General features: G+C 34.1%; 1 protein-coding gene across 3 annotated transcripts in view; it reads left to right on the forward strand.

Moving 5' to 3' along the window:
• The window catches only part of LOC146530443 (RNA-binding protein Musashi homolog 1-like), an 87,745-nt gene that overhangs the window by 18,245 nt on the left and 44,391 nt on the right, over positions 1-25,109 (forward strand). Inside the window, exon 2 of one of the 3 annotated variants that reach the window (XM_085201069.1) lies at positions 21,619-21,713. The exons of the other annotated variants lie outside the window; for them this stretch is intronic. Within the exon in view, the coding sequence (XP_085057195.1) occupies positions 21,709-21,713 (5 nt within the window). The 5' untranslated portion in view covers positions 21,619-21,708. The remainder of the gene's footprint in view (positions 1-21,618; positions 21,714-25,109) is intronic. 3 annotated transcript variants of the gene reach the window in all.

Here is a 25,109-nt window from a genome sequence, read left to right on the forward strand (position 1 = left end):
GGGGCCAATGGGCACATGTAGTATCTAAATTTTCGAAACTATTTTTTCGACACGAAATGTTTTATAACACTTTCTACACTATCAACGCGTTTTTTTATGGCACATTGCACGTCTCAGTTGCTAGCAAAATTTTTGGGAGTAGTGATCTACCCCGTGGTGCTGCAGACTTGGTACTGCAGATGCTGCTGGTCGCATAAATACGTTGATGTTTTCGTCTCTTAAATCGTGACGAGCGATGTAACAAAAAATCAAGCTAATCTATCCTGTTTATATTAGTTAGCAAGTGAAGGTGCCGCGAATTTGCAACAGCAAGATCCTATGTATGTGTGGATAAAACCTACCACCATTTATTGCCACGTACAGCATTGCTATATAGGTAAAAAGATTGATCAGCCTGATCAACCCCTCCCATACCACACTGTAAAACCTTCGCACTAATAAAATTTAGTTAACTTGGTAAAAGCAGTAATCAAAATCGGCTCGGTTTTTCTTTTCATATCCTTTACTGCTGAGTTTCATCTTTTAACAATTCTTAAATTTCTCAAGACGACCTTGTATACTAGTCGTAGTAAAATCACTTTTACACCAACGGGGTTGCTCAAGATTACGGTTCCTCTATGTCTCTTAACAAAAGGTTGATAAATGCTTCTATTAGTAAGCAGGCAGATTAGGAGTGCTTTGTATATCTACATCTTCTTCTTCGTCGATTACCACACCTGGTTTTAGAGGCAGCGCAACTAAATATACCTCTCCGAAGTCTTTTTCTTCATTAATTATAACTGCGATTGCTTCTTGAAGACCCTTATATTCATTGCCGCTACATATAACCGCTAAATATCCTAAGAGTCGTTATAAACTTTGGATGGACATGCATATAAAAACATAAAAATTTACCTCTGATGTGCCCATTGGCCCCAATTGGGGACAGCATCGTAAAAGTTGAATTTGTACTATTACGACTCTTCTTTTCTAATCAAATGTAATTATATTACATAGAATACTAAGTACTTAAGTATATTTTGTACCAAAACAAATGTATTTAGAAGAAAAATTTAAAAATAAATATACTTACATTTTGCCTTCACAGATTTTGTGAAACAGATTTACAAAAGGCACGAAATGAACGATTGTAAAAAATTTTAAATTGGATTTTACGGCTACAACATAAGGATATACTACTTATCTTTACAATTCTAGACATAAACTGCATAAAAATAAAAATATAAAAAAAACAAGGGTACTATTGTAGGTGTACCCATTTAGGCACGGCGGGTCTATATGGGTTAAGTGTTTTTAAAAATACTAAGTATATTAATTGAGGATGTTGTGGCGTAGTTGCACAGCATCTGATTGTAAATGAAATTTTCATTTCTATACATTACTAACTATAGATTTCTTCTGTTAACCCTCTTATATGCGAGATATAGAGCGAAGCTAAAAAAAAATCTATACTAATTTCTAACTAAGCTAATATTAGCTAACAAAATCCTCATCATCATTATTATCATTATAACAAGCTAAGTCCAATCTTGAACGCTTTTTTGGGATGGGTTTATTTTTTTTAAATTCTCATATAGCAGTTTCACCATAACCCCGAGTGGATATCGAACTTACAACCGTCGCGTCAGTGAGATGCTGTGCCATCGCACCACGACGGCCTCTAGACCCAAGCTGTATAGGATATACATAACTAGGTATAAAGCGGGCGACCGTGAGTGAGGTCGTCGCCCGGCTCATTACCGTGTAGAGTAGATTCTAGTAGAGATTACAATGGGATTTTTTATTTTTTTATGTTTTTGGTGTTAGTGTTTCTTTTTATCTGTGTGTTGTATTGATGTATGTTGGTTGTAGTTTGATTTAGGGAATATATAATCTATGGTTTTTAATTTCATTTATGTGTTAAGTGGCTAGCCTAAGGCTGTGCTATATATATATATATATATATATATATATATATACTATATTCTTTTATTTCTTTCTATTTCTGCCTCAAGGGATTTTGGAGTTATAATCATCATCATTTGAAACAAGTCGTTCATTTGAAACAACAATTATATACTAAACTTTTTTATAGCTTTAGTTTTATCAATCTTAAACGCCACTTTTCTCCTATCATCAACTCTTCATATATGTTTTCTCATGATTTTCACGCGTTATTTCTTCTCAATTTTGCTTCATATCTCTGAAACTCACAACCAATATGCCATTGTTTTAATTAATTATATTGTAGAATTCATAATATAAGTGTTTTATAACAATTCAAACAACTGCACTACACTTGTGAATAAATAAAATTAACTGAGCGTACATAAACAATTAAGTGAGAGTGATAGATCTATCATAAAATGATCTATGTTACCTCGCAAAATGCAATAAATATTTTTTATTTACAAAACAATATTTTCTTCATCACTTGCAACAAATGCTATTGAATATGCTTAAATCCAAATGGTATAATAGTAGCTTTTGAAGAGAGTTGCTATTCTGATTCCAGTTCCATCATCAGACCAGAATCAGAAAATTTATCGTAACCAAAGCTACGTACGAGGATATGAAATATTTATTTAAATTTATATTTTGTGTGGAGGCAAAGCCGGCGTTGTGTTTTACCACTCAACACGCAACACCTCCAGAATTCGGTGGAAAATGGGGAACGGAGTTAATACTAGATTCCAGAGGGAACCTAGTGTTAAGACATGAGGCATTACATTACATAGGCAGATGCCTACCCTGCTGTGTGCGAGATACAACTAATTTATTTATTTTGACTTATTTAAAAATCAAACCTTACTACATAGTCTCTATAGTAAAATACTCTGTACCTACACACAAAAGATTAGTGGTAGAGCAATACACAATAACATAGACACGCCACGCTCCGACGGCTAACTAACATTTAAATATTTTAATTTATATATAATTGTATTAATGACAGTGGACGATGGACGCAGGTTCAATTCCTATTTGGAGAACGAATTATTTAAAATTTTGCATTTCTTGCCTCTTGTAACCAAGTAAAGCATAACGTTAAATTCAACCACTCAACACGCAAAGTCTTGAATTCATGCATCAATTAGAGGACGTAAGTAGTGCCTCGACACTAAGCTGTAGGTTCTGCCTTTTTGTGTATTGTGTATGAGTTAAGCTTAAATAAAAATATTTGACGCATTTTCTATCTGTAAACGATGACTGTGGGTTCGATTCTACATAGAGGGTATATTTTTTTAATTTCTTTCTTATTTTCAATGCGTGATGAATTCGGCGGAAAGTGAGGAACGGAAATGTCTTAATGGGAACGGAGTGTCTTAAGATTAGTTTCCCTGGTTCCCCCTGCCTACCTTAGTACGTGCGGGATACAGTCATTTAAATGTTTTATTCATTGGAACCTAGCGTGGAAAGTTATTTTATATATGAAATACAATAAGCAGAGGAAATATAGTGTCAATGTTTTGCCACTAAATGATTATTCTACTTCCTCTCAAAACATTTACGGAACTCAACGCTGCAAGAAAGATAAGAAGCATTTAATAGCCTTAGAACTCAAAAAGGTTCAATTTTCTATTGTATTTAAAACATTTACATAATTTGAAATATATATAGAATATATTAGTTCAACAAACTATGTAGAGCAAGTACGAGCTTCAAGAAGCAAAACCCGATTTCCGAATGACTTAGTAAATTATTATGAAACTGCTTTTTTATTCAAAAATATATTAATGACCCATCGTGGTGCTGGGGCACAAGCGTAAGACTGTAAAAAAGACAGGTTGTGGGTTCGATTAACACTCGCTCTGGTAACTTGGCATAGCACGGCGTTGAGTTCCGCCACTCAACACGAAATTCTCTTTGGTTTGTTCTCTCAGTAGGTAAAAAAATACTAATAGGGTTTGAATGTAATCTTGACGGTTTAGGGTTCGAGTCCTAAGGTATTTTTTTTCACATCTTTACCGCGGGGAACGTAGTATCTGAACACTACTAGGTTCCCTTTGCCTACCCTGCTATAATATGGAGCTAGTTATGCGCTATATAGATTACATTTATATTATGATCAAGAAGAAAGAATTTTTTTTTTGCGCCTACATGCGAAACAAATTATAACGAAACAGTCAAAATCGTATAGGCATTCCTTGGGAGGTGAGCAAGATCGCAAAAGGAACATCCCTTATCCATAATTTGGAAACCAAATTCACAATTTCAATACCTTCCTTTGCAACCTAATAAGGACCATATGTCAAGATCTGATTAAAACTTCTAAGGTCATGTACCAATTAACCCCAAATGTAAGGGGATGAAAATGGGGTGGCCCTTAATATATTGCTCTAAGGTTACAAGTTCATAGAATTAGGTGTCGATAATGAAATTGTATGTATGTACAGTATGGTCTACGAGTAGCACCTACAACCGCCGCTTTTAGAAGCACAAGCTACGGTTGAAATAATACTTCCTAATTTTTAAATTACTCTAAACACTCTTCTCTCCTTAAATTACTGCTTGGCGTATCACTTTAAACTAGAGAACCAATTGACGCGTAACCCGCGTTGCCATAGCAACGTGTCTACAACGAGCAATATTAATAGTCCTACTAATATTAATAGCACATAGGCTATTTAGTTACGGATTTTGTATAAATTGGCTATAATATAACAATAAGTTGATAAGATGAGTGACCCGCTCGCAACTTCACCCGCTTGAACTTAACAATTATTTATATGTTTAAAGACAAATTAATTTTAAATTATAAATGTCCCGAATTTCATCCACTTCCGTCCGCAAAATACTTCACGTACTAATATATAGATACTGCTTTGCAATCAGAGCTTAGGAGCTATTCTTTCTCAGCATCCATTCTTGTTCAGCGACCCATTTAAGGCTAGTTTTGAGCTGTAATCTTCCTATTGTTTGGACTTGCTTGTGGATTGTTTACCTGTGTGTATGTATGTGTATATATATATACTAAACTATTTTTTACTTGTGGCTTCGCCCACATGACCATGTTATGTAATATCATAGTTGTGACAGATTCAAATTGTCTAAGGTAACTCTGATGTATACGGTAAGGATTCAATACAAATATAATTGTCCAATTCGTTCCTGAAATTACTGTGTTCAACCAAACAAAATTTTTAGTTAATATCGCGTTTACAGTCGATATTTTTCTTATTCTTTAAAGGAAAGATGAAGAAATAGGTAAAAAAGATATACCTATATATACCTATCTTTCAATAGTAACAAAAAAAGAACAAAGACCATATTGTATGTCGTTAAAAAGCGTGCGCTCCATTCTTACTAAAAGATACTTCCCGCTCTCATTATAAAAGTACTGAACGAACTTTGATGCGGTTTCCTTTGACCTATATTTGCAGAAATTATTTGATATTTATTTATTTTTGTTTGTAAATATAATATAGTGGGTTTATATTCAGTAAACATATAATACAACATGTGATTGTAAAGTCAAGGGCTGTGGGTTCGATTTCCACTCAGGAAATTGAATTATTTTCATTTTCTTACTCCAGTGACAAAATGAAACTTGGCGTTAAGTTTGGCCCGAAAAAGCGCAATGTTTCGGAAATGGGTCGTGTCTTGACACTACGTTCTATTTTTCTACCCTGATAAGAAGGAAAAAGTATGCAGCTACAGAATCAGTAAAAGTGCAACGTTAAGTTCCGCAAGTAAAAAAAATAATTAACAATTAAATATAGATTATCTTATCTATAATATTTACCAAACGTATAAATTTGGGTGTAACATATGGAACGGAGTGAATGAACACTAGGTTCTCTCTTCCTTCCCTGACGTGCGGCAAAAACGTGGTTGCTTTTGCTAAACAGTTCTTCAAGTGGCAATTGAACCCTTTACTATTTTATAACTATATAGCAACTAAAGTAAGGAACAAAAGGTAATTCAATATTATATATTACCTATATAGGTATGACCTCTCAGATGCCCCTCCTTCCGGTTCCGGAGTCTTGTCAAATAGTGTAAATTTATTGCATTCAGTTATTTTCATATGAGAATTCATTAAATTTGGTATTATTTATTAATTTTTTATTTGACCGAAGGAATCTTTAGTAAAAAAGTTTGGTGTTAATGATATAGTAGGTTCAATTTTAATATTTATATATTTTTCATTAGCTTATAACTGTGGCTACGCTCCAGTGGATATAACGAAGACTTCTAAGTGTCCGGTAACTTTGACCGCAGGTATAGTGCGTTACATAAAAATAATTAACTTCATAAAATACATATAGGTATTTCATCAAGGTAATTATATTGATGAGTGTATTGAACCAAAGAAACTTTTAGAATAAGAAGTTTTGATACTTGGTTCTCTCTTCTACACTGCTGTATGTAGGGAAAGGGATTAATCTGTAAAAAAAGGAGTATTCTTGTACTAATAGATTATTGAGAAACATATATGCAGGAAATGTAAACAGACCGACATTTTAAAATAAACCAAATTTTATTACTTAGAGATCAATGAAAGTATTTTTATACTATAGTTGCCTTAGATAATAAACATATTGGTTTTATTGAAGATACTATCTGGTGTCTAGAACATACATTTTATAATTTTTTTCGGATTTTCGCTGTAGTCCACATATAGTACGGTAAGCAGAGGGCACTTAGTGTTAAGACGAAACTGTTGAGGCATTGCGTGCTTATTTAACGTGACATTCGACGCCACGCTTTATCCTATTACCAGAGCGAGGAAAATAACACATTTCCCTCAGTTGGAATCGAACCTAAAACCAAGGCGCTTACAGTCAGTCATTATACTGCTATACCAAAACGCGATCGAAAACACTTCAATTAGTAGAGTATATAATTATAACAAAAAATGTCCTGAATTGCTATTTTAGATCATATAAATTTCAAAAAAATTGACATCTAAAGATGTCAATTTTTTTATATTTATTAATTTTATCATTTAACTAACAAGCTTTCCGAAACTAAAAAAAATATTTTTAAACATTTTGGCAAGCTTACGTGTGCCACTTCTATTACTGTCACGTTCTATGATTTCGTCGTATGAAAATTCATTTCTTTGACGTCATAAATTTATCCACCCGTCCCTTTCACTCAACGAATATTTCATAAGATAAAAAGAGATGGCTATATATAAATCAACGAATACGTCACTATCTAGAAATATACAGTAAAAGCCCAAATAGTTATAATCACGCATATCAATAAAAATATATAAATATTTAGATTTTATGTTTTGAATTAAAATGATTGGAAATTTAAAATTTAAAATTGGATGAAATTGTAGTGTGTTGACACTTGGGTTTCTCTACGTTCTTTATTTTACGTTTAATTATATGTCCCATGGGCATCTACTAAGATAACTAGGAGGTTAAGGTGTTTTGTTGCAGAACTTAAAGCCAATTCTTGTCTAAACAGATCGTATTTTTTTTTAATCAAAACATTTAAAAAATCGGAAATGTACGAATTTGCTGTTTGAGACCGTTGCAGTTCAGCAGCGTGCCATTTTACTGTAGACGCGGCGCATTTCAGCTTTAAGCTGTATTTCGCACATAGCAGGATAGGCAGGGGGAACCTGGGAACTTAGTGCTAAATTCTTGAAGCATTGCGTACTGAGTGACGGAACTCATTGTCACTCAGAGCGAGAAAATGAAAAATATTAAATATTTCATTTCATTTCCTCAAGTGGGAATCGAGCCTACAATCGTTGCATATTTACAATCGCACGCTTGGGCCCCTGTGCGACGACGGCCTCAACTACTACTTGGGCAATATTCAAGCAATTTGGTTTATTTTCGGTACACTTGTAACAAGGAGAAGGAGTTTATTAATATTTTAATAATTACTAAAGAAACGTAAAGAAAAACTGGTAGGGTGCTAAAAAAATAAAATAGAAACTTTGCTCATATAAAATGCATAGGCGCTTGGCGTGGACACCCTCTTTGTTTTGATAAGGCACGGCGTTGATTTACGTCACGCACCACGCAATATCTTAGGTTTGGTTGGAAAGTACAGGACAGAGTATCTCAACAGTAAGTGCGTTTATATGAGGGATACGACGTGAAACTATAAAAACATGTAATTTTCTATTTATACATATAAATCCTATTCGAAATCGAACCTGCTATCCATTCAATACGATTGCGTCATAATAACAAATGGTCAACAACTGTCCAGACGTATTGTTAATTAGTTGGATTTATAACAGCGGCTGTTAGGGCGTCGCGTAAGTGTTTTATTATTAGACCAAACTAAAATCCGAGTGACCTACAGGGATTAATATAATTAACAGAATTTTGTCTACATATACTCTTAAGTCCTTTACTACGATGGGGAAGGCCTATGTCCAACAGTGGACAAAAGATGGCTGTTGATGATGATGATACTCTTAAGTATGTAATTTAAAAAAAACACTTTTCTTGTATGGGTGCTTAGAATTAGCGTTAGAATTATTTTATACTGTTTTTACTATTTGTTCTCATACTGTCTAACTGTAATTGGTAATGAGATACAGCCTGGTAACAATCAGACAGACGAACGGTCGGACAACAGAGTGTTAGTAATACGGGACCTCGTTTTACCCTTTCGAGACGGAATCCCGTAAAAAAATTGTATTGAAGTTTTTAGAGGAGCTTAGCGCCCACTTTTGTCTTGCCAGAGCGCGAAAACGAAATTAATTAATTAACTTATAACAATCGCGGTCATCATCAGACACTGTGTAGCTGTACCACGACGACCTCATGGAAAAAATGAAATATTTATACGTAGAATTATTCTCCTCCTTCAGCCTTGCTAAAGCATAAAAGCATAGCATATTCGTGGATAAAAGAAATCGTTGACCAAAAAGATCGATAACCTTTTCCTTTTCAAAGTCGGTTAAAACATATTTACTAACGCATAGACAGGAGGCGTTGCTAGTCAAATATAATAAATTAGATCAAATTTGTCTCCCGTAAATTCCACTAACTCCAAATATAATTCTAGATGACGCAACCGTAAAAGCGTCCATCAATATCGATATTTCCGACGCGCGCGCATCGCTCGTGGATCAATTGATTGGGGCCAATGTTTTTGGCCGACTTCGAAAAAAGAAGGTTATCAATTTGGCGTATTCTATGTTTGTATTTCGTAGTACTGTAATCGATTATTTATATCGGTAAAGGATCTAAAATTATTTTTCTCATTGATCTCAGCTTCCAGATTGCCAATTCAGCTGATTTTTGGTGTTCAGAAATTGAAAAAAATGATCATTTTTTTAGATCATATTTCAACTCTCTTCAGTTAGGCCAAGATTTTCCGTCTCCTTTATCGGGGAGTTTCTAAGAACAAACAAATCAAAATAGTCTAATGTAGATTTGACGCAAACTTATTTCCTGTTCGAAGGTGATTTAAAATTCTAGTATTTATTTATTATATTTTTTTTTGCTCATGCTTTTTTTGCTGTGACGTTTACCGACTGACAAATGGCAAACTGCGTGTCATTGTAATTACACTTATTGTACGTTTAGTTTAAGAGTAGACTGCCTCTTATATATTTACAGATATATTTATTAAACTTTTTTTATCTTATCTCTCTCTTTTTCTTTTATATCGGGCTTGGAGCAGAGTAGTAGTGTGTTCAGTGGCGGAATTTTAGAAGTCGTGTTACCAGAGCGAGAAAATGAAAATATTAAATTAGAAAGTTCGACGGCCTCACTATTTAAGTATGACATGTTTAGAAATAAATTCTATTAACTATGTTAAATACTATGTTAATAATAGAAACGAAAAAAATTCTGGACGAAGAAACTAATATCGAAGAGCCTTGCTAAAGTCTTGACTTTAAAAGCATGGCGGGTTATTCAACTACTGTACATGAAAGTAGGCTTAAGCGTCTTTTCAAGATGCTTTTGACTTCTATAGTCGAGTATCAACTTGGGAATAGAGCTCTCGATACACCACTCGCTGAAAGAACCCATTCGATACTGAAAAATGCCTGTAAAATGTTACGATTATCGATTTTTTTTACTGTATAAAAGTTTTTTTACTCTGTTTTTCAAATAAACTATGAATTGTATAATGGTGGTATAAAGTGTTTAAAATTTTTAGGCTACACGCTGTATCCCGCATTTAGCCGAACCATTATTTTTATTAGTTTTTATTTATTTTACGTTACTTTTATGGGTACGCCGTTCAAGTGGGGAGTCGAATGGGTTATTTGGGACTCATGGATCGTCAGATGCAGACCATCCACACTACCCTCGACTGCCACCGACTACGGGAGCCAAGGGAGTCTTGGCTCCCGTGGATTCTAGTGTTAAGATACTCTAGTCAAACTTCAAGTTTATACTACGACCAATTTTCTTGTACATTTTCTAAATAAACCTAGTTTTCATATAACTGAATTATGCGTGCGTCTCTCACAACATACCAAAAAAGATCAAAAAGATCAATTCAACAGTTAAATTAGAACCGAAGTTAAATTTACATAATTATTAGCTTGCAACTTCATTTGTGTGGACTTCAAAACGTAAAATCCAGTTTTTTCCTCAAAACATCCTATGCTGATAAAATTTTTTTTATTAACCAAAAACGAATAATGAAACCTGCACTTAAATCGGTTAACCCGTTTCTGAGATAAGCGAGCAGAAACGCACAGATAAACGGACAAATATTTTAAAAATCTTAGTTTTGAGTTCTATTACATTGATATGCATATATCAACTTAATAGCCAATAATAGATTTTCTCATATATCTTCCACGTACGAACAGCGATCAGTTACAATTTTATTATATTTATAGATAATTATAATTATATATAGATTATGACACCTCTAAACCATATTATTATAAAATTTCTAGTATGAAACTAAATTATAAGGATTGCGTAAAGCAATTAAAGTGGGATGATATGGATATAAAATGTATAGGGCTGTCTCCATACATAATATTTTTAAATAAAATAATATAACTGTTACTTTTATTTTTTTACTCTGGTAACAAGATAAAGACAGGCTTTGGGCTCCGCCGTAAAGATTGAAAAAAGCTCTATGAAAAAAAAAGTGTATGTATATTTGTAATAAATACGATATCACATTCTTTTTTATTTTATTTTATTTTCATGCTATATCCCGCACAAAGCAGGGTAGGCAGAGGGAACTTGGAAACCTAGTGTTAACTCCGGAAACTCTGTTCCCCATTAATACACTTTTGTTTCCCACCGAATTTTCGAGACCGTAATCTGCAAATAACCAAACTCGCATCAAACTACCCTTGAAGTGTATCCTTTCCAATAAAAAACAATAATTGAAATCAGTTGGCGGGATATCGAATTATTCGTACATTTATCGCGCACATACTTGATGCAAATTTAAGACTTATGTAATTTTCTCATGGATAACATTATCAAAAATGGACCACACGGGAAGCACTAGCTTTCAAATAAACAAAGAATCATTAAAATCGGTTCACTCAGTTAGAAGTTCTAGTCAGGTAAAAAACATAAAAAATAATAATTGTAAAACAGTCGAATTGATGACCTCCTCCTTACGGAAGTCAGAAAAACTACCTTAGTATATATTTGCGATAGCAATCTTAGCAAACAAACTCGACCTAAAAGCGAGTACAATATAGGTACACATTTACTATCATTTATAATAGAAATGCCTTTATAATGAAAAAAATAATAATGACAAACCTACACAAGGATGCTCTATATCCTTTTAAATAATTAAAAAAAAATGAGAAAATAATGAAATTATATAAAATATTAAATAAAATTTTCTAAAGGCACATTATGCTGTGTCAGACGTCTGCCACTTGACCGATTTCACTTTGTGTTTTATTATTATTATGAAATTCAAATTTATTTATAAACTAATTTTAGCTCGGGGCTTCGTTTGCATGGATCCTATGGTTCTTGCGTGAGGTTTATAACCCTTGAATTTTAGGATATCATTTTTAGATTCCCCACGGAAGCAATATTTACATTTTAACCCGTTCCTGTCCTGTAGGAATTTTGAGAAATCCTCTCTTAGTTCTTCCTTATACTCCTTAACCGAAACCGAGAACGTCAAAAACGTGGATAGTAATTTATTAAATAGAAAGGTTTTCTTTTCTTTTCATATTTAGATCTAAATTGATTTCACTATACATTATTTACAAAGTAAGTGTAGAACAATATCTCTTCTGAAATTCTTTAGATTACGCAACCGATTTTAATGCGGCTTTTATTCATTTAATAGAGGGATTCAAGGGGAAGGCGAACGAACCTGTGAGTAGATTCTCTCGCATAGCAGAATATTTAGAGAGACTCTGTTACCAATTTTCCGCCCAATTTTCATAATATATTGAACGGCGGAAATCAACGCCGCGGCTCGTCTGGTTATCAGAGCTAGAAAGAAGAAATAATTTACTCCCCAGTCGTATTCAAAGAAATAAGCTGTTCCACTGCGCTACAAGTTCTGGTGGCCTCAGCAAGAGATCATTAGTATTGTATATAATTGTATTATAACTATAAACTAATACAAAACAATCAAAACAAGAATTGTGGCTAAGAATCTAATTTATAAACTGTATTTCGACGAAGTTTAAACAAAGTTTTCTAACACTATCTCGCTGTAACATTTAACATAGTTACGTGTTACCCTAAGAATAAGGGAGGGGAGAGAGGGGGGATGGGTAGGAACTGCCGTCAAACTACGGTAACTTCTGAGTTAGGCTATACAGATAAACTGAATGTTTAAGTCTGAAATTATAAAGCTGATGAGTGTGTTTGGTTGAAAGCGCGAATCTAAGGAAATAGTTTTTCAAATTGAAGTTAGGGTAAGTTATTTATTTCAAAGTTTAAAAATGTTATTATTTTATTATGTGAGGTGAGGTGGAGGAGCCGTCCCGGATATGCAAGCGTACGACTGTAAACGCGACGGTCGTGGGTTCGATTCTCCCTCAGGGGCTTTTTGATAATTTCATTTCCTCGCTCTGGTAAATAGCAAAAGACTGTGTTGGGTTTAGCCACTCAGCACGTTATATCACAAGAATTCGGCGTAAAGTGGGGAACAGAAATGTCTTAATTGGAACAGAGTGTCTTAACATTTATTTATTTATTTTATTTAAACACTTATTTTATATAACATGTTTTTTATTCGTATAATTCACAAGTGTACTTATTTATTTATTGACTAGTGGTTACTGGTGGCTTCGTTTGGGTGTTCAAATAGAAATAACTAACTTCAAAAGCTTTCAAGTTCTCCTGTTTTAGGGCACAGCGAAATAAATAGTAGTTCTTAAGATTAGGATGTTCGACCAACAACTATAAACTATTCAGCATTTAAATTATAATATTTTATTTATCTGTGAATATCAATACACAGATAAATAATATACATATATTACCTATAATTTAAACATGACAACCCTAATTGGTACAGCTGTGACGAGACGGACGGACGGTTTTAGACCGACATTTATATGACTGTGATTTTCATTACACGTCATATACAAACGTTGCAAAGGAAATTGTTTTATATATACATATGTATATCTTATATTATAAAGTTGAAGTTTGTTTGGTTGAACGCACAAATCTCAGGAACTACTCAAAAATCTTTGTTTACTTTTTAGTATTTGTTTTTATAATATATCTTATCTATGCGTACGCCTAATTAGATCACGAAATAGAACGCCGCGCTCGTTGTAATTAGAAGAAAAAAAAATTTTTAATCGAACCTATTATCCCAGTACACTCCTTTAGAATACACACAAGAATTCTTGATTGAGGTTAAATCGTAAATTCCATCATTTGTATTAAAATAAATTGGCGCAATAACGACAAAACAAAATAAACTGACTGATTTTGTATATACAAGAAACGTAATTAATTTTATTATAAATAGAAGCTAGCATTTGACTGTGAACGCGATGGTTATGAGTTCGATTCCCATTGGCGGAATGAATTATTTTAATTTCGTCGCTCTGGAGACAAACCGAAGCCCGGCGTTGAGTTCCGCTGATCAATGTCTTAATACTAGATTCATTCTGCCTTTCCTGCTATATGCAGGATAAAGTGTGAAGCCGAAAATGGTAGTATCTAAATTATTAGACTTTATAATAGTAGGCGGTTCAATTAAGTATAAAAGGACACGGCTTCAAATTGTATAGAAAAAATACGTGTTGAAACTGTCATGGCAGCATGGCACAGGGGCACAGCAGTGCTGCCCTGTTAAAGGGGCAAAGCGTGGCGTTGAGTACCACGTTACACGTAATGCTACGAGGATTCGGCGAAAATTGCGGAATGGAAGTGTTTTAATGGGAACAGAGTGTACCACTAACACTAGGTTTCCATTTTAACCTAAGCTGGGAAGAAAAAAGCATTTCAATTCCCCAAAAGCCAAATAATTAAGACTACCTCAGACAAATCCAAATAATCATGCTAGTTCAGAGCATATGCATTAAGTTTCATTTGTTAGGCCCCAGGTGTTTGCGACGCGGCATTGTAACGGCGACATTTAGGTGTGACTTAGATTTAGTGGTTCAATATTACAAACTAACTAATATAGGAGAGGCCAGCCGTGGCGCAGTTCCTTCACTCAATATGCAATGTCTCGAAAACTGGGCGGAAAGTGGAGAAAGGTCACTAGACACTAGACTCCCTCTAGAGCTAGAATTTAAAAAATATAATATAAATTTAATGAAATAAAAATTAAATTTAAACAAACATACATAATTTGTTGACTCTATAACATAGAATAAAATAAATATTTAAAGGGGCTTCCATACAATAACGTGATATTTTTGTCGGTTTTCAAGATTATGGTACGGATAAATAATATAAACTTTCTATGACTTCTTATGACTCACGCTTGACCGGTTTTCTTAATGTGCTTATATTTACAGGAAAAGAACACAGATATAAACATATATGAAAAAAGGTATTTTTAAATTCATTTTTTAACTACCAATGCCTGTATGTGGCAGGTGTCATCGCAATTTGGCGACGGAACCCTAATTAATGACATATCGACCATCGAATGATTGATGGGTTAACACAAATTGCAGGATAATTTTTAAGTAACATATGGTGTTCCAGGTCGCCGTGGCGCAGTGAAACAGTGTTTAAACGCAAACTCGGTGGTTGGGTGTTCGATTCCCACTCGAAGGAATAAATTATTTTCATTTTCTCACTCTGGTGAGATGGCAAATTGCGGCGTTGACGAATATTGTTCCATAAATTGCGTAGGTACGAACTATCCTAACACTAGGTTACTAGTTCGGTTCACAATGTGCATTTGCTGGAAATTGAGAAAATAGAAGTATTTAATTTATTTTTATAATTAAAATATTTAAAACCTTTTAAATAATATTGTCTCTACAAAATAATGTTCTTTGTAATAAATAAAAGCTTTGTAAAAACTTTCTTACAGAAGTGCCAACGACAAACGAACGTTGTAAATATAAAAAGGAATTAAGTATAAAGAAAGAAAGACGTTATTTCTGTGATAAAAGTATGTACTACTGTTACTTTAAGCTAATAACTATTAGAACAATTTTTACACGACTGCGCGACACAAAGAGGAGTAATGTATTTCGGTGTCGGTCGGTCTATACATGAATGTATATAAACGTTAACCAATTTTGTTTATACTGGCGACTTCTTATTTATTTGGTTTGACAACATTTGATATTTTGGGCTTGATAGCTTTTTATACATTCGGGTTTTATGGTTTCATTTTTTTAAATTTAGGATCCAATTGAAATAATACATATTCTTAATGTTTAGTGAATCTTTCTAAAATACAATAGTGAAAACTGCATATGAATCAGTCAAGCCGTTTCCGAGATCAGCGTGCACAAACACACAGACAAATAGACAAAAAAATAATTGTTTTGGGTTCTGTTATATTGATAAATGCGAGTTGAGTTTAAAGCCAGACGCTTTACTGCGCCCGACGGCCCATTAAATACTTCTTAAAAGTGTCAAATACTTAGGGGAACTTCATAATAAAATTCTTAGACAACTTACACACGCTAATTAGTTTACGAACTAGACTAGAGTATCTAACTAACGATAACGATTCAAAGTTTCCCCCTGTATCCCGCATCATCCCCACGTGACGAGGCGGTAAGTGGGTTCGATGCCCGGACAGTGCATTTAAATTAATGTCGATAATATAATGTGTACTCTAACAATTAAAATACTAAGTAGGTTAAGCGACATTTACTTTAGAAAATGATGGATGTTGCTGTGATCGAAAGTAGAAAAGCTTGTAATGTTGGATGTTAGGTTGCGGAACCCAACGCCGTAGTTTGTCTTTCAAAAATAAGGAAACATAAATATTTAACACATTCCAAATGGAAATCGAATCTGCAATATTTGCTAAGTCTGTCATTTTTAACGTCGTCGCTCGGTATTGGGACAGTGTATGACTAAACGTGATGACTATAGGTTCGATTCCGAATCGAGGGAATAATTACGAGTATATTTAAATTATCCCGCTTTGATAGATAAAGCGCGGCGTTGAGTTACGTCTCCATCACGCAATGCCTCGATAATTGTGTGGTACGAAGAGAGCGAAGTGTCTTACCTCTAGTGTGAGTAAATGTCTTACAATAAAAATTAAGACACTACGCAAATTAAAACATGAAAAATTTCACCCTTTGCCACATGTTGTATAGGTACATACATACCCATATATGTGTTTCATTTGACTTTTATAATTCAATATCAAGCGACCAGGCAACGACCTCGTTACGCGAAAATGTGAAAAAAACATATTTTAATTAAGCATTTTGTTCATACATTTACTAACATACGTACGTCTGTATGTATTTGTATGTACTCGTATGTAGATGCTATTGAATTTTAGTTGGTGAAGCTAAAGTGTGTTTTAAGAAAATTTTAATACCGTCTAGCTAGCAATTTTAACTATTACCTTTGTAATTCGCCTTTTTCGTATTTGTTGTTCGAGAGTATATCTGTATGTTTGTATGTATATATGTATACTATAATGTTTAGTTATCTACTGGCATGGAAAGGGGACCTGGGAACCAAATCTTGAGGCACTCCGACACATGTTATAATTTTCAATCATTTGTACACCAATCCATTTTCTAATTAAATAACCCATTTAGTATGTCAACAAATCATATTAATCCCGTATATTTTCAATATTAATTTAATTGCACTGTCTCGGCATCGAACCCGTGTACCATTTATAACAATTATGATCAAATTTAATCTATTTCAAATATTTTGAACGCGAGTAGGCTATTAATTGTACAGACAATGGCTAAGTAATGTCATCCCCACGCCCAATGAGTTATGATATAAAGGTATATCCTATTGTTCTATGGAATTTTGATAATTTATAGTTTGTATACTCCGTTGCGGTTCAGTTGTCAATGTGTATGACCTAATTGGATGATTATGGGTTCGAATCTTGAGGTTTTCTATAATAAAGTTACTTTTTAACTTGTATAAAATAACTTTTTAATTTAGTGTTAAGACATTTCGTTCTCCGGTTTCATTTTATCGAAATCTGTTTAGTTACTTTTGCGTAATTAAGGAATGCAGCTACCGACAAAATCTTTTTAAGGTTCACTCTGTATCCCGCATATAGCAGGATAGGTAAAGGGAACCTATAACATTCCACTTCCCACCCATTTCTAGAATAACGAAACCCAACTCGTCACTCAAGTATTATATTTTTTTCTGTCGATTTAAGCCACTAGTAAAAAACTATACTAACATACTCTTACCCGTACAACTTAAACTTTGACAATCAAGAAGTCGTATTTACGGCCTGCCAGCTCGCCTCGGCACTGCGCCAACAACGTCCCGAGGCATGGCAGGACTAAGTGTCATAATTGTAATTACTTAAATACTTTAAATTATTACTTTAAAGGAGAAACTGTGGAAATATATCAGTTTTATGTCAATATAACTAACTATAAATGCGATGGACCAATGGTTGTATGAAAACGGAGAATGGAGTGTTTTGATACTAGGGTTATTTTATTTACTATGTTGTGCAAGAAAGCGCGTGTAACTGATGAGAATAATAAAGGTATATAAGTTAGGTGACTTAAATGCTATGTAAGGAATTATATTGGAAGTGGATGTGACCCACCCACAAACAACATCCTCGTCACAAAATACTATATTTATAAAAAGTATTTTTGGATTTTTAGGCTTTCGTGGTGCAGCGGGACAGCATCGATTCTTACCCAGTGAAAGATATTCATGAAAGTTTTCTTTTTCTCATTCACGTAACAAGACAAAATGAGGCACTGAGTTTCGCCATTCAACACTCAATGCTTCTTAAATTTAGAGGTGCGTGGGTAACGGAGGGTTGCCTCTACCTACTCTGCTATATGCGGGATACAGCGTGAATAAACAAAAAAACAACAAACTTAGCAATGTAAAAAAATAATGTATATTTTATACTACTATTTTACGATCGTCAGCGTGGTTTCGATATAAGCCGTCTGGAAAATTGAAATGCGTAATCTTTGACTATAAAATGGTGATACCATTCTGGTTTACCAATGTTTTTCACGTCTGTCTGACAACGTTATGGCTGTGGGTTTGATTCCTAGTCATGGAATTGAACTATTTCCATTTCTTTGTTCTCGGTAGAGTTGAGGTTGAGTTCCGTCTCTCAACACGCAATATCTCTGGAATTATGCAGGAAGTGGAGAGTTTTAAATAATAGATTCCTGTACTTCTCTCTACGTATATATAATATGTAAAACCGTTTCAAACATTTCAATAGGCATTGTAATTAGAGATCCCTTGCATTCGCACCATAAATCCTTCCTATTGTACGTACGGCACCCATAAGCTAATAAGGTGTAAATCTGTCACAGCCATTGTGAAGGAAATCGTTCTTATTCCTTTACAATGTTAGGAATTTCTTTTATATATATACAAATTTTATTAGACGCCGTTTTATCACAGTGGGCCCAAAACGTGTTGCAATGGTTGCATGTTCGATTCTCACTCTGGGAATTGATATTTGAAGTCTTTTAATTTCCGCACTGTGGTATACAAAGTAAGGTATGGTGTTCCATTGTTCAACGCAATGTTTAATTACGAGTATTTTTGATATTTTTATTTTCACAGAGCGGAATGTTTTAGCACTAGGTTTTTTTTATTATTAAGTACTATTTATTTTAACTAAACACTACTTGAGTCACTGGCGCAAGAGTACCAGCCTTGGACTGTAACCACGACAGGTTGTGAGTTCGATTTCCAAACGAGAAAATAAGATATTTAATATTTTCATCTCCTCGCTCTGGTAACGAAGGAAAGCGCAGTGTTGAGGTCCGCCACTCAACACAAAATGCCTCCAGAATGCAGAAAGTGGGGAACGAAAGTGTGTTAATGGGAACAGGATGTCTTAACTCTAGGTTCGCAGGTACCCTCTGCCTACCCTATTGTGCGGCTATGAAGCTAAAAAAAATAAGAAATTATATTTTCTATGAACAGTCATACAATAACAAACAATTAAGTGCATAAATACATACTCTTAATAGTTAAATTGTATGTGCCAGGCCATTAGTGAGGACGGACAGACATTCATTTTATATATATAATTAGATTTTCATCATAAATCATTTTACCCGCACCTGTGGTTGACCGTACAGGAGCGACGACAAGGCGTTAGTGGGTTAAAGGTTGATTAAAGTTTACGATCATAGGTACCGTGTTCACTTGTAGGCTTACCTATAACAACATGTTAAAGTCGTTTACTATTTTAATTGAACGATTGTGGGTTCAATTCTTGCTCGGGGAACTTTTATATTCAATATTTTCATTTCCTCGCTCTGGCACTGAGTCAAAGTGCGGCGTTGAGTTCCTCCACCCACGAGCATGACCCAACATACAATGCCTCAAGAATTCAGCGAAAAGTGGGGACGAACGGTAGTCTTTATAGGGAACTAAATGACTTAACACTAGGTTCCCTGGTTTAGCACCAAAAAAATTACAAAAATATTTTTGACACTTTTTGCTATATCCGTTTCCCACGCACCGCCTATTTATTAAGACTGCGTGTTTAATGGCGGAACACAAGCAGGAAATAAAAATAACTCATTTCAAATCGAACCTACGACCATCGCTCTAATGAAATATAGCCCACCGCTTTCCACTCACCACTATTAATAAAATAACCAAAGCGATAACTCGGTAACTGCTATAACGATACATTTAACTATTCAGAAGGCACTCTATAACTTTGCAGTGGCAGATGTACTTTAAGTTTACGAACGAAATTATTAATTAATATTTCACGACATAAACCAGTTACATTAGAGCTTGGGAACGCATTATTACTTTTAATTTTGATGTAAAATTTTCTAGAGCAATACAAAGCGCGACGTTTAGTACCGCGAATTAACACCGATGTCTTAAAAGTTGGGCGGAAAGTGACTAAGGAAAGGTTTTTTAATACATTGTATCGTGCATATAGCATTGTAGACAAAAGGTAAGCTAATGTTAAGACATTCTATTGACGACACCCATTTTTAAGACATAGCGAGTCGTGTGGCGTACCACAACACCGCGTTTTGTCAACAGAGCGAGAATATGGAAATAATTTGTTCCCTCAAGTGGAAATCTAAATTCTAAAATTAAAAAGAATATTTTGTAATAGTATTCGAACAGAGAGCGGAGAGCTGACTGTCTTGTCACTTCGATCTCTTTACACTCGCTATAAATAAATATATTTTAACCTAAATTCTAAAATATAATGTTATTTACTTCCGCCGCGAATAGTTTATATTACAAAATTAACTGCGCAAGTGTACGTATTAAAAGTTATTTTTGTTTATCAATATGTCAGCATCCGCTATCTCGGGAACGACGGATTGAGATGAAAAGATTATTTGCTTATAATGTGAACTAAATCTAAATATTAATTACACGCTGTCGTGGCTTAGCGGAATAGAGTCTGACTGTCAACGCTATTCTTGAGACATTGCGTGTTGAGTGGCGTAACTCAACGCCGCGTTGCCTCGTTATCAATATATTAAATATTTCACTCCTCCGAGTAAGAATCGAACCCTGTCGTGTTTACAGTCGCACGCTTGCCCGCGGCTGGCATTTATACTTTTTATGACAATAAACTTTTATTATAATAAATAGTTATTTATAGTTCAAAGAACAATTCAAGGATAGCTCAAGCTAATCTGGTTATTACACACGATTGCATGCAAAATGTATGAGCGCGCGTTATCTTCCACGTTTCATTGGTTTTCCGAAATCAATGGCATTTATGCTGCAGCTGGTGTCTTCAGTTGAGAGGTGTTTTAATACTCGCGATGGTTGTCGGTTCGAATGTGATTTAGGGATGTATTTAATAATGGTTTAGTTATTAGAGAAAGGTCAGTAATTAAATATGGTACAGCATAACACTGAAAAAATAATAATGTAATATGAAAAAATATTTTTATAGCTTTACGTGGTATTTCGCATATACTTAGTGTTAAGATACTCCGTTTCCCTAATTGTTTGTTGAGTAATGAAACTCAATGCTTTGTTACCAGAACGAGGAAATAAAATTCTTTGCCTAAACTGAGAATCGAATCCACAACTTACACGAACACTTTTAAAAATAAAAATGTTTAATAAAATCGTTGTATTTTTTCAGGTATTTATAAAGGACATCACATGCATGGACACCCATTTTTCCTATACACACATATATTAACAAATCTGTGGGAGAAGAGAAGCTTATAATATGAGGTAACTTTATATAAATTTAAATATTGTTCCCCACGCTAGTTTAGTACTGCTTACTGTAGGGACTGGAGTTCAAATCCTGAATTTCACATAGCATATTAAGATAGGCAAGGAAAATCTAGTGATTCATTTTTATTTTCTCCACTTTTCATTTATTCAGAGTTTATCTTTGCAGAATTATTTTAAATTTGGTTAGGTGGAATGGAATGCTAATTATAGTGAGTACGCTAGCGGAACCTAAAACTCCGCTCATCTTGATATGATAATACATATATAGCCCTGCGACCCAAATCTGTATTTAGGTTAATAAAGGGTCGTCGATTGAATTCCCAATAGACGAATGCTTGTATATATTTAATATAAAATTAAAAATAAATATTTGAATACCTATATGAATAATATATACTTTTATACTTAATAAAATTTTAATAGTAAAGAGTTTTGTTCGGTTGAATGCCCCAATCTCATGAACTACTTCGAATTATTTTGTTTTTATGCTAGATAGTCCATATTTTGTTGAAGAAGGCTATAGGACACATAACATCACGTTAATCCTTTGTAAAGACCAAAAAGTCCTGTTTTAGAGAAAACACAAATATTGAAGCATTAGAAGACAGAAAACAATACATAAAATTAACTAGCAAATTAACTAGAAAATTAACATTAACATAAAAAATATTTCAACTTTGTAAAATAAATTATAAAAACAAGTTTTGTGGGTTAGAGGGCTAGAATTACTTATTTGTATGGAAAAATGACTTTTCATACATACATACATCAATTAAAGGATTTTTGTATCCGCTCCAGGTTAATTATGGAGGTGAGCCTTATGACAATACTGCCATTGACTCGTTGATGAGCACTCGGAGACATGTGAGCACAGACATACCATATATTCATGAATCAATAATGGTTTGAAAGTCTTTATACCGCAGTGGGCTAGAGACGAGAGTGAGTTCGATTTCGTTGCGTTGAGATACAGGAATCAACACAAAATATTTCGAAAACTGGGCAGATAATGGGAAAAGGATTGTCTAACACTAGGTTCGCTCTGCCTACGCTATTACAAGGAGGATGAAGCGCTAAGCTACTAAAAATGTATATTAACGTTCATACAATGTCGTCTCTAAAATGAACGGGAAATGAAGATAGGAGTGTTGTAACACCAGGTTCTTCTAAATGCGACGACATATGAAGTTTTTTTTAGGTCAAAACAGTCGTGGAGGAATGAGACCACGTCTGACTGTTTATGGATTCGATCCCCACGGCGTTGAGTTCCGCCACTAAACACATAAATTCTCGAAATTTCGAGCATACATTTTAAATAAATATTTTAAATCTTACAACGCGTACTTGTCCTATTTTTTAAGAGTTGTATCAAATAGTTTCGAATAGACGACCAACGTCTCACATCGCCTGGCACTGAGCCACTTATGAAAAATGATATTAATTATGCAACGTTCAAATGGCGACAGTTGATCTCTGAGCGACGTTTTGGCAAAATTTCCTGCACGATTGTAATCTTGATGTGTGTGTGTCCATGTGTTCGTCATATCATATGATATTTAATTGAGATTATCTATATTTAGTTCGTTCGCATAGAATTATAATATTATCTATATATATAAAAGGACTTGTCCTCACTGACTGAGGTAAGACGCACGCACAACCGTAACCGCTGATGGTAGAAACGTGAAATTTGAACAAAAGTTTACTTTCGTAATCTGGGCATCCACTAAGAAGGGATTTTCAAAAATTTTAACCCTAAAGGGGTGAAATAGGGGTTCAAAGTTTGTATGGAAAAAAAATTAAATCGGCACCGATTTTTATAAAATTTGAAATTTAGATTTTTAAAAGTATTTAATTGAACACGTGTTTCATCGTTTTCTAGAATTCTCCCCCTAAGGGTGCAAATAAGGGGTTGAAAGTTTGTATAGGTTTTTTTTAAATCGTCACCAATTTTTATAAAATTTGAAATTCAGACTCTTAAACGTATATAATTAAACACATGTTTCATGATTTTATAGAATTCACCCCCTAAGGGTGCAAATAAGGGGTTGAAAGTTTTTATGGGAAAATTCTTAAATCGCCACCGATTTTTATAAAAATTGATATTTAGACTCTTAAAAATATTTAATTGAACATATGTTTCATGGTTTTCTAGAATTCACCCCCTAAGGGTGCAAATAAGGGGTTGAAAGTTTGTATGGAAAAATCTTTAAACCGCCACCGATTTTTATAAAATTTGAAATTTAGACTCTTAAAAATATTTCATTGAACACATGTTTCGTGGTTTATTAGAATTCACCCCTAATTACGCAAGCGAAGCTGCGCGCGTCCGCTAGTCTATATATAAAAGGACTTGTCCTCACTGACTGAGGTAAGACGCGCGCACAGCCTTAACCTCTGTGCGTAGAAACGTGAAATTTGGACAGATGTTTACTTTCGTTATCTGGACATCCACTAAGAAGGGATTTTGAAAAATTTTAACCCTAAGGGGGTGAAATTGGGGTTGAAAGTTTGTATGGATTTTTTTGAAATCGGCACCGATTTTTATAAAATTTGAAATTTAGATTTTTAAAAGTATTTAATTGAACATTGAACGCGTGTTTCATCGTTTTCTAGAATTTTCCTCCTAAGGGTGCAAATAAGGGGTTGAAAGTTTGTATACATTTTTTTTTAAATCGGCATCAATTTTTATAAAATTTGAAATTCAGACTCTTAAAACTATTTAATTGAACACATTTTTAATGGTTTTCTAGAATTCTTCCCTTAAGGGTGCTAACAAGGGGCTGAAACTTTGTATGGTAAAATCTTTAAATCGCCACCGATTTTTATAAAGTTTGAAATTTAGACTTTTAAAAATATTTGATTGAACACATGTTTCATGGTTTATTAGAATTCACCCCTAAATAAGCAAGCGAAGCTGCGCGCGTCCGCTAGTACTATATATATAGGAAGCTATTTCTTTTCTATGTAAAGCCATATCTTGAAGGGCGAAAAGTGGAGAACGGCGAGATAAAATATTAAATTCTCTCTTTTTTAGTTAACTTCACCCAGTATATAATAGTTTAGTCAGTTAGTCATAGTATCACGATTTAGAACACTCCGTTCCTCATGCACCGCCTAATCTACGAAATATTGTATTAAATAGCGGAACTCAACACCGCGCCTTGTCTTGTCGCAAGAGCTGAGTAACACAACCATCGACCAAAATTCCATTTGCTAAACTTTTTTTAAACAAATCATAATTTTAAAGTCTCATGGGTCCCGTCCCCGTTCCACTATACTTTATTACTTTTAATTACGACTCCTTCGAAAGTAATTTTGCAGACAATTACACGCTATCACACGTTCTCTTTGAGAGTTAAATGTCACATACGATGTGATAAATTTCGT

This window comes from Heliconius melpomene, chromosome 17 (assembly GCF_056956725.1).
Source record: "Heliconius melpomene rosina isolate 202511_hmr_F chromosome 17, ASM5695672v1, whole genome shotgun sequence".
Lineage (NCBI taxonomy): Eukaryota > Metazoa > Arthropoda > Insecta > Lepidoptera > Nymphalidae > Heliconius > Heliconius melpomene.